This window comes from Leuciscus leuciscus (assembly GCF_965113295.1).
Source record: "Leuciscus leuciscus genome assembly, chromosome: 12".
Taxonomy (NCBI): Eukaryota; Metazoa; Chordata; class Actinopteri; order Cypriniformes; family Leuciscidae; genus Leuciscus; species Leuciscus leuciscus.
In genome coordinates, this window is record NC_138736.1 from 42,246,656 (window position 1) to 42,258,071 (window position 11,416).

Below are 11,416 nucleotides of genomic sequence, written 5' to 3' on the forward strand. Positions count from 1 at the left end.
CACTCACACATATTCTCTCTCTCTCTCTCTCTCTCTCTCTCTCTCTCTCTCTCTCTTTAACGGGTGTGTCAGGAAGTTAAACTTTACTCTCTCACTGACTGCTCAACATCCAACAACAACAACACAATGCCTGGAAAGAAAGTTTGTATTATTGGCTCTGGAAACTGGTGAGTTCCCTCTCATATATAATTATAATTATGATTATGATGATCCTGTAGAAGCTGTTTGCGGTGACTGACGCAGTGAACGCTGAACGCGACGCGACGCGAGACTAGTTTAATTTTCACCGGCGTCTGTTGCGTTTCCACGTGTGTGTGTGTTTGTATGTGCGCGCGCACATGTTTGTATATGTATGTATGTGTGTGTGTCTGTCTGTCTGTCTACTTATGTATGTATGTGTGTGTTGTGTTCGCTCTTGCGAAAACTACTGTGGTGTAACCGTAGGCTGCTCTGATGTTCACTGATACCGTGAATCTTGGATGTTTCACTGATTGCCACACTGGTAATTTACCGCGTTACTTTCTAAAAATACGACGGTTCCCCTCACATTCATGCTAACAATAATACGTTTGCTAACGTTCCAGTTAAATTATGAAAACGTTATTTCTAAGCGTTCTAAGACATCCAGTTTAAAAAAAAAAATGAAGGGTACATTCCATTTTATATCATTATTCAGACGTTATGGGAACGTTACTTTTGAATGTTCTCTGAACGTTCTGAAACATTTAAAAAGCGTTAGACGAACTAAAAGGTTTCAGAAAAACGGTATATCGTTTTGTTCTACCGTTTAGAAAACATTATTAAAGACCAGATACTCTGAATGAACGTTCTATCAACGTTACTGGAAGGACGTTTGTTCATAACCTTGAGGGAACGTTTCCTGTTCTCTGGGTTTCACTGATAATGACTTTATGATGTTCGTTAATTTTTTTCAGAACGTTCAGAGAACATTCAAAAGTAATGTTCCATAATGACTGAAGAATGATAGAATGGAATATTCCCTTAAAAACTTTTAATAAACTGGATGTTTTGAACGTTCAGGGAACATTCAGAAATAATGTTTTCATAGCTTAACTGGGTCACGTTACTCGTGGTACTTGGTTAATACCTGGTTAGTGATGTGTGTGTGTGTGTGTGTGTGTGTGTGTGTGTGTGTGTGTGTGTGTGTGTGTGTGTGTGTGTGTGTGTGTGTGTGTGTGTGTGTGTGTTGGTTAGTGATGTGTGTGTGTGTGTGTGTGTGTGTGTGTGTGTGTGTGTGTGTGTGTGTGTGTGTGTGTGTGTGTGTGTGTGTGTGTGTGTGTGTGTGTGTGTGTGTGTGTGTGTGGTTAGTGATGTGTTTGTATGTCGTTGGTTAGTGGTGTGTGTGTTGTTGTTGGTTAGTGATGTGTGTTTGTGTCGTTGGTTAGTGATGTGTGTGTGTGTGTGTTGTTGTTGGTTAGTGATGTGTTTGTGTGTGTGTGTGTGTGTGTGTGTGTGTTGTTGTTGGTTAGTGATGTGTTTTGCGTGTGTTGTTTAGTGATGTGTTTTGTGTGTGTTTGTGTGTGTTGTATAGGGGTTCTGCCATCGCGAAGATCATCGGGCACAATGTTAAAGCCTCAAACCGCTTTGACCCGATGGTGAACATGTGGGTTTATGAGGAGATGATTGATGGGCGTAAACTCACCGAGATCATCAACACCGACCATGAGAACGTCAAGTACCTGCCGGGACACAAGCTGCCCAAAAATGTGGTGTGTGTTTCTCTTCATGAGCTTTTACTTACTGTCCCACAGTACTTTGATTTTACACGTGGTAATTCACAGTATATACTCTGATATACACTATATTGCCAGAAGTATTGGGACACTCCTCCGAGTCAGTGAGTTCAGGTGTTCCAGTCACTTCCATGACCACTGTTGTATAAATCAAGCACTAGTCATGCAGACGCTTCTACACACATCTGTGAGAGAACGGGTCGCTCTCAGGAGCTCAGGGAACTCAAGAGTGGGACCGGGATCGGTTGCCATCTGTGCAATAAGTCCATTCGTGAAATACTACTAAATATTCCACGGTCAACTGTTAGTGGTATTATAAGTGGGAGCAGTTGGGAACAACAGTAACTCAGTCATGAAGTGGTAGGCCACGTAAGATCCCAGAGCGGGTCAGCGCGTGCTGAAGCTCACAGTGAGGAGAAGTCGCCAACTTTCTGCAGAGTCAACAGATACAGACCTCCAAACTTCAGATTAGCTCAAGAACAGTGTGTAGGACTCTAGAGCAGTGAGACGTGTTCTCTGGAGTGACGAATCACGCCTCTCTGTCTGGCAATCTGGTGGACGAGTCTGGGTTGGGCAGTTGCCAGGGGAACGGTTCTTGCCTGACTGTATTGTGCCAAGTGTAAAGTTCGGTGGAGGGGGGGTTGTTAGGTAGAGGTGGGGGGTGGAGGGGGGGTGATGGTGTGGGGTTGTTCTTCAGGGATCGGCCTCTTAGCTCCAGGAAAAGGAACTCTTAATGCTTCAGCAAACCAAGACATTTTGGACAATTTCATGCTCCCAACTTTGTGGGAAGAGTCTGGAGATGTTCCTGTTCCAGCATGACTGCGCTCCAGTGCACAGAGCAGGACCATAAACACACGCATGAGGAGTCTGGTGTGGAGGAACTGGACTCCTGCACAGAGTCCTGAGCTCATCCCGAGAGAACAGCTTTGGGATGAACTAGAGCGAGACTGAGAGCTTCTCGTCCAACATCAGTGTCTGACCTCACTAATGCACTTCCATTAACACACTCCTAAACCTTGAGGAAAGCCTTCCCAGAAGAGCTGAAGCTGTTATAGCTGCAAAGGGTGGAGCAACTCCATATTAAACCCTACGGATCAGGAATGGGTTGTCATTAAAGTTCATGTGCATGTAAAGAATTTGCGTCCCAATTTTTAGTGAAAAATATAAAATATAGTGTATTCATCAGAAGAGCTGTGCTTGATGAGCCAGAGATGCTCACACTGAGGCTGAGATGCTCACACTGAGGCTGAGATGCTCACACTGAGGCTGAGATGCTCACACTGAGGCTGAGATGCTCACACTGAGGCTGAGATGCTCACGCTGAGGCTGAGATGCTCACACTGAGGCTGAGATGCTCACACTGAGGCTGAGATGCTCACACTGATCTGAGATGCTCACACTGAGGCTGAGATGCTCACATTGATCAGAGATGCTCACACTGAGGCTGAGATGCTCACACTGAGGCTGAGATGCTCACACTGAGGCTGAGATGCTCACACTGAGGCTGAGATGCTCACACTGAGGCTGAGATGCTCACACTGAGGCTGAGATGCTCACACTGAGGCTGAGATGCTCACACTGAGGCTGAGATGCTCACACTGAGGCTGAGAAGCTCACACTGAGGCTGAGATGCTCACACTGAGCCAGAGATGCTCACACTGAGGCTGAGATGCTCACACTGAGGCTGAGATGCTCACACTGAGGCTGAGATGCTCACGCTGAGGCTGAGATGCTCACACTGAGGCTGAGATGCTCACGCTGATCAGAGATGCTCACGCTGAGGCTGAGATGCTCACGCTGAGGCTGAGATGCTCACTCTGAGGCTGAGATGCTCACTCTGAGGCTGAGATGCTCACACTGAGGCTGAGATGCTCACACTGAGCCAGAGATGCTCACACTGAGGCTGAGATGCTCACACTGAGGCTGAGATGCTCACACTGAGGCTGAGATGCTCACACTGAGGCTGAGATGCTCACACTGAGGCTGAGATGCTCACACTGAGGCTGAGATGCTCACACTGAGGCAGAGATGCTCACACTGAGGCTGAGATGCTCACACTGAGGCTGAGATGCTCACACTGAGCCAGAGATGCTCACACTGAGGCTGAGATGCTCACACTGAGGCAGAGATGCTCACACTGAGGCTGAGATGCTCACACTGAGGCTGAGATGCTCACACTGAGCCAGAGATGCTCACACTGAGGCTGAGATGCTCACACTGAGGCTGAGATGCTCACACTGAGGCTGAGATGCTCACACTGAGCCAGAGATGCTCACACTGAGGCTGAGATGCTCACGCTGAGGCTGAGATGCTCACGCTGAGGCTGAGATGCTCACGCTGAGGCTGAGATGCTCACACTGAGGCTGAGATGCTCACGCTGAGGCTGAGATGCTCACGCTGAGGCTGAGATGCTCACACTGATCAGAGATGCTCACACTGAGGCAGAGATGCTCACACTGATCAGAGATGCTCACACTGAGGCTGAGATGCTCACACTGAGGCTGAGATGCTCACACTGATCAGAGATGCTCACACTGAGGCTGAGATGCTCACTCTGATCAGAGATGCTCACACTGAGGCTGAGATGCTCACACTGAGGCTGAGATGCTCACACTGATCAGAGATGCTCACACTGAGGCTGAGATGCTCACTCTGATCAGAGATGCTCACACTGAGGCTGAGATGCTCACACTGAGCCAGAGATGCTCACACTGAGGCTGAGATGCTCACACTGAGGCAGAGATGCTCACACTGAGGCTGAGATGCTCACACTGAGGCTGAGATGCTCACACTGAGCCAGAGATGCTCACACTGAGGCTGAGATGCTCACACTGAGGCTGAGATGCTCACACTGAGGCTGAGATGCTCACACTGAGCCAGAGATGCTCACACTGAGGCTGAGATGCTCACGCTGAGGCTGAGATGCTCACGCTGAGGCTGAGATGCTCACGCTGAGGCTGAGATGCTCACACTGAGGCTGAGATGCTCACGCTGAGGCTGAGATGCTCACGCTGAGGCTGAGATGCTCACACTGATCAGAGATGCTCACACTGAGGCAGAGATGCTCACACTGATCAGAGATGCTCACACTGAGGCTGAGATGCTCACACTGAGGCTGAGATGCTCACACTGATCAGAGATGCTCACACTGAGGCTGAGATGCTCACTCTGATCAGAGATGCTCACACTGAGGCTGAGATGCTCACACTGAGGCTGAGATGCTCACACTGATCAGAGATGCTCACACTGAGGCTGAGATGCTCACTCTGATCAGAGATGCTAACGCTGAGGCTGAGATGCTCACGCTGATCAGAGATGCTCACGCTGAAGGCGGCCGCACACCGGACGCGCAGCTCAGCGCCGCGCCGCGCCACGTCTAGGACAACTCTCACCTGAAAATCCGATAACATCAGCAATTTTCTGATTTCTGTAAATAAATATAAAACTAAATGTATATTGCAGCACAGGGTGAAGTCCGTATATACATTAACTACGATTTGAGACACATAAATGTAAATTTAATATAAAACTATGTAAATGGCGCGGCAGGATTTTGAACACGGTCCTGAGCCGCCGCGGACAGACGCCGAAAGGCGCCGCCGGTGTGTGTACTCTCATAGAGAATAATGTGTTCGAATTTAAAAGACGTGACGCTGCGCGGCGCCGAGCTACGCGTCCGGTGTGCGACCCCCTTTAGGCTGAGATGCTCACACTGAGGCTGAGCTGTTATCAGTGAACCGACACACTGATCAGAGAGATGAACTTTGCTCAGATCACCTTTAAACTCATCAGGCGTTACTGACACTGATTAATAATGACTTTCAACACACATTTGGATTCATGGGCAGAGATCATCCACTCAGGCAGACCATAATCAACCAGGTCAAAGTTGAGGGAATAATAAAAGTAGTGTGTTAATAATTCAAGCTCTTGATGAGGAGTGTGTTGATCTTCCTGAATGAGTGTCTTTGATCTGTTCTGAAGAGTGTTGTGTCCCTTTAAGAAGCGCTGATCTCAGACCAGTGTGTGTGTGTTTCACAGGCTGCTGTTCCTGACGAGTGTGTTTGTGTGTGTGTGTGTGTGTGTGTGTGTGTGTGTGTGTGTGTGTGTGTGTGTGTGTGTGTGTGTGTGTGTGTGTGTGTGTGTGTGTGTTTCACAGGTTGCTGTTCCTGACGTCACTGAGGCCGCGAGAGGAGCCGACTTCCTGATCTTCGTCATTCCTCATCAGTTCATCGTGAAAATCTGTGACCAGATGAAACCTCACGTCAAACCCGGAGCCCTCGGGATCTCCCTCATTAAAGTACTCAGTCTCATCTCAGGGTTATTGCTGGACTGGTACAGTTTATGTATATTATGTATTATCAGTTAAATATTTTCAGATATAATTACTTTTATTAGGTTTTGCATTTATATTCCTTATTAAAGGCTTCTTCATCGGCTGATTTGTAGATCGTACCTCAGAAAAGTGCTCTGTACTTTCATATTTCTCATTCATTTTTGGTCTAATTTTTGGGGGGTTTAACAAACATGCAACATTAAAACATTTATTGTTTGCACAGTATGTAGTGCACTAGTCCGTTCCAGACTCATCTCATCTGTGTGTGTGTGTGTGTAGGGTATCGACGAGGGTCCGGACGGTCTGACCCTGATCTCTGACATCATCAGGTCGAAGCTGGAGATCGAGGTCAGTGTGTTGATGGGCGCAAACATCGCCAGCGAAGTGGCCGAGGAGAAGTTCTGCGAGACGACCATCGGTGTGTGAGGAACCTGAAGAGGTTTTCTGATTCTGTGTGTGTGTGTGTGTGTGTTTCTGATTCTGTGTGTGTGTGTGTGTGTGTGTGTGTGTGTGTGTTTCTGATTCTGTGTGTGTGTGTGTGTGTGTGTGTGTGTGTGTGTGTGTGTGTGTGTGTGTGTGTGTGTGTGTGTTTCTGATTCTGTGTGTGTGTGTGTGTTTCTGATTCTGTGTGTGTGTGTGTGTGTGTGTTTCTGATTCTGTGTGTGTGTGTGTGTGTGTGTGTGTGTGTGTTTCTGATTCTGTGTGTGTGTGTGTGTGTGTGTGTGTGTGTGTGTTTCTGATTCTGTGTGTGTGTGTGTGTGTGTGTGTGTGTGTGTGTTTCTGATTCTGTGTGTGTGTGTGTGTTTCTGATTCTGTGTGTGTGTGTGTGTGTGTGTGTGTGTGTGTGTGTGTGTGTGTGTGTGTTTCTGATTCTGTGTGTGTGTTTCTGATTCTGTGTGTGTGTGTGTGTGTGTGTGTGTTTCAGGAGCCACTAATGAGTCCAACGGCAAGATCTTCAAAGAGCTTCTGCAGACGCCGAACTTCCGCATCACTGTGGTGAAGGAGAGTGACACGGTGGAGCTGTGCGGCGCTCTGAAGGTGCCTGAACACACACACACCAACACACACACACACACACACACTGGCTTGTTTAAAAGTGTCCGTTTTAAATAATACAAAAACATGGAATTTTAATCCCTCTAATTTTTTTTAATTCAGCAAATGAACATCTGATTCAATTAAGATGATTGGTTTAAAATCTACATTTTTCAGATTGCACATGTGAGTGTCTGAGCGTGTGTGTGTGTGTGTGTGTGTGTGTGTGTGTGCGTGTGTGTGCGCAGAACATCGTGGCGGTGGGCGCTGGGTTCTGTGACGGCCTGGGCTTCGGGGATAACACTAAAGCTGCAGTGATCAGACTGGGCCTGATGGAGATGGTGGCGTTCTCTAAACTCTTCTGTAAGAGCTCCGTCTCCTCCGCCGTGTTCCTGGAGAGCTGTGGAGTCGCTGACCTCATCACCACCTGCTACGGGGGACGCAACCGGCGCGTGGCCGAGGCCTTCGCTCGCTCACAGAAGGTCAGACGCTGACTCTCACATGATCACATGACTCTCACACGCAAACACAGGATAAAGGAGGGAGTCGCCACTGTTTTTCTTGCTATTCTGAGAAAATTCACACAATTGCGAGAAGCAACTCAACATTGCGAGATAACAGTCATGATTGCTAGATTAAAGAAATGAGGGATGCAGCCGTTACATCCGCAGACACTGAGAGGAAGACGGCAGGTGAACAGTGAGTTAATGAACAGTGAAGGGGAGAGATGAGGTGAGCAGAGTAAGTGAGAGTCTGAAGGGAGATCATGAGGGAGACAGAGGAACAGGAGACACTGGGAGACAGTGAGATCTAGCTGGAGACAGGGGGAATAGTCCACTTCACATCAACAAGATCATGAGCTGTGGTGAAGTGTGTGCTTACATAGTGGCGGTGATGATGAGGTGCAGGTGTGTGTGTGTGTGTGTGTGTGTGTGTGATTAGGAACGACGTGCAGAACATTTTGGCTGATACCGATAATTCTTTATATCTGAAAGCCGATAACCGATATATTGGCTGATAAATCTAAATGCAAATTTTTATATAATTTTTGAGAGCCTGATTACAACAACAGTCTCATCATTAAAAGCCACGTCCCAAAATGATAATGTTCTCATGATAGTTTTCTGTGGCTGATATGACAGGCTTGCGCTGCACATGTTGCACTGAACTGTATTTTCTTTATATATGATTACAATCATATTTCAAGCGATTGAAACCCATCATGTTGAACAGTGGCGTCTGAAGAGTCTCAGCTGGAGGACATTATACTGTTTATCAGCTGGAATATATCAGCCTAGTTTTCTTATTTGGCCAATAACAATAACATTATAAATGATCATATATATCGACCGATACCGATATGCTGTCCGATATATCGTGCATCCCTAAAAAATAGCACTTAGCTTTTTTTTCTTCCCAATTCCGAGATGTAAAGTTTTTGAATTGCAATTCTGAGGAAAAAAGTTGAATTGCAAGAAGAAGAAAAAAGTCTGAGGTGGTGAAGAACATTTGTACAGTAATAATGTAATAATGTTGTGTTTGTCATGATCAGTTATGATTCTTCATCAAACATATGTTCGCCTGAAGATGCTGTTTCTGCTATGAAATCTTATATCATTTAATTCTAATAAAAAATAAACATTATATTTATGCATTTTTGGTCAAACTTTATTTGACAGTGTCCTTGTTATATATGTTACATGTACTTACCATAGTAATAACAGTAAATTATGCATAATTACATGCAACTAACCCTCAACCAAACCCTAACCCTACATGTAGTTGCTTAATATCACTCAGTACTCAGGTTTATAATTACACTGTAACAACGACACCTTCAAATAAAGTGTAACCCATTTTTTAAAAAGATTATTTTATTTTTTTTACCTGTAAATTACTAGTTTTGTGTGTGACGTGTTTGTGACGTGTGTGTGACGTGTGTGTGTGACGTGTGTGTGATGTGTGTGTGACGTGTGTGTGTTTGATCAGTCGATAGTGGAGCTGGAAGCTGAGATGTTGAACGGTCAGAAGCTCCAGGGTCCTCAGACGTCTGCAGAAGTGTACAAGATCCTTCAGAAGAGGAACATGATCGACAAGTGAGTCCCAGTGACATCATCATCATCATCATCATCATCATCAGCTGTCTGTGTCTGACATCATCTGTGTGTGTGTGCAGGTTTCCCCTGTTCGTGTCCGTGTATCAGATCTGTTTCGAGGGTCGTCAGGTGAAGGAGTTCATCAGCTGTCTTCAGAATCACCCGGAGCACATGTGACCGACACACACACACACACACACACACACACACACACACACACACACACACACTACTGGCTCTGAAGAGACAGCCTCTCACACTCTTTATGAGGAACAAACATGAATTCTGATGATCACTGTGTTTTAATGTCGCAGTGTTTGTGTGATTTCTGACTCAGGACTGTAACGCTGTTAAACGCACACTACGCTTTACATTCGTCTTGTGGAAATGTAAAACACAATCAATAAAAGCCATGCTGCTTATTTTAAGCATTTTAATCAAACTTTGAGCTTTATTTCTTTTCACAACAGTCAACATACACACAACATACACACACCATCACACTAAATAAGACAGTAGCTACGTTTCCATCAACACGTTTTTATCCGAATTATGTGATATCGAATGAAAAATGCCTTATGGAAACAGTAAAATTCGATTGAATTTCTTGAATATCGACTAAAATGAAATACGGTCGGTCTCATCGGATTTTATCTTGATCGATGTACGGTTTATGCGATAAACGCTGATGGAAACGTTATTTGCCGAATAAATAATGGATTGCGATTAAGTTTTAGGTCATTTTATGGGTACAACCCGCCACAAAAGAAGAAGTTTTAGTTAATTTCCGCCCAGTTTGTACCCATTATATACTGTCTGGTTTGCACACATGGCCGGTGTCAACAAAGTGGACAAACGAGGAGACGAGATACTTTTTGAATTTAATTTAACAGAAAAATAAAACGGCTATTATAGCAAAAATCTAAGAAATGCCATAATAGTCAAATAATGTCGCTATCAGCTGTCACATAAGCACCTAGAGTCCTGCAATGGGTTGGGTACCCGCATAAAAGTGGCTAAAACGGGTGGATTGTTTGTGACATTCCTAAAATTCACAGGCGGGGATGCTGGTGGATAATGAACTCCTTGCGGGCGGGTAGCGGATGAAAAATATGTGCAATATTTGTATCTCTAAATTGTGTTGTAAATTGTAAATGTGTTTTGGGCATCCTTAAAAATATTCTTGTTTGCCGTTACCCGACCGATCCTGTCAATTTAGGACCGACCCAATAAATGTTTTCCCCCTTTTAGTCCGACCGACTGGCCGGTTGTAAACTTGCGTTAAGAATGACCGATTGTTTTTTATTATAATTTTTTTTTATCTTCAAACAACTAATACAAATGCAATAAAATAATATTAATTATATTTTAGTAGGCCTAAGTATTGTGTATATAAATTGCCCATAGCCTATATAGGCCTACAAACGTTGGCTACGCTCTTTCTTTTAAATAAAAAACCGTCAATCAAACAAAATAATATTCAATGATTGTAGGGCAGGCTAATAAGCCTATGTGTTGTAGCCCAGTCATTAAAAAACGATTTAGTTTCATATTCATGTTTAAATAAAATAATATATATATATATATATTTAAATTTCATGTTGATTATATGAAAAGTGAAAAAAGCATGAATAAGATAAGATGATCCCGAATATCGGGAGACAAATGGAGTGGGCAGATATGATTTTGACCACTTTATTAAGTTTGTTTTTGTAGAAAGACTTTCTTTAAAGTGAATTTCGTTTTGTATTAATTGTATCTTAATTTTAACCAATGTTTAATCAACCATTTTCCTGGATTTAATAAATAAGAGCTAAATATAGCAGGCAGGACACGGAGAGGCGCCCGCGCGTGAACTGGAGGTAGCCTAGGCTACTTGAATGGCCCAAAACAAAGCGCACTTTGGCGCTCATTAGCCCATTCATGAGGCTATTGTGATGTTGAGAGAGGTGCGAGATAAAAAATAAAGCACTTTAAATGGAATGATTTTAGCTTGTGTGCGATTTATTGCGGGCACGGGTCAGATCTGGTGCTGAACTTTGCGGGTACGGGCGGGGGCGGGTCTCCAAAAATGGACCCGTGCAGGACTCTGCACTATTACAACTTGTGCAATATTGATCATTTGTTGGTAGATGGCACGATCCATTTTGTCTAGCAAAACTTTGTTCGCAAATGTTTGCTTGAATGTTGTGCGA

The 11,416-nt window shown here is 44.7% G+C and overlaps 2 protein-coding genes across 4 annotated transcripts in view; one reads left to right on the forward strand and one right to left on the reverse strand.

Annotated features, from left to right (window-relative positions):
• Positions 1-17: 17 nt before the first annotated feature.
• On the forward strand, positions 18-9,663 carry gpd1c (glycerol-3-phosphate dehydrogenase 1c). 2 transcript variants are annotated; one of them, XM_082186564.1, is made up of 8 exons: positions 18-167; positions 1,553-1,730; positions 5,914-6,054; positions 6,370-6,508; positions 7,016-7,128; positions 7,374-7,607; positions 9,115-9,221; positions 9,302-9,663. In XM_082186564.1, exons 1-8 carry the CDS (start codon positions 127-129, stop codon positions 9,396-9,398), a joined length of 1,050 nt encoding a protein of 349 aa, XP_082042690.1. In that variant the 5' UTR covers positions 18-126; the 3' UTR covers positions 9,399-9,663. The 2 variants fall into 2 exon arrangements, with proteins under 2 accessions (XP_082042690.1, XP_082042689.1); XM_082186563.1 differs by lacking the exon at positions 18-167 and adding an exon at positions 1,427-1,461 and having other exon boundaries at positions 1,517-1,730.
• Positions 9,641-11,416, reverse strand: part of ctss1 (cathepsin S, ortholog 1) — a 15,095-nt gene continuing 13,319 nt past the window's right edge. For both annotated transcript variants that reach the window (XM_082186566.1, XM_082186565.1), the window contains one exon: positions 9,641-11,416. This exon is cut by the window's right edge and continues 749 nt beyond it. The gene's annotated coding sequence lies outside the window, so the exon portion shown is untranslated.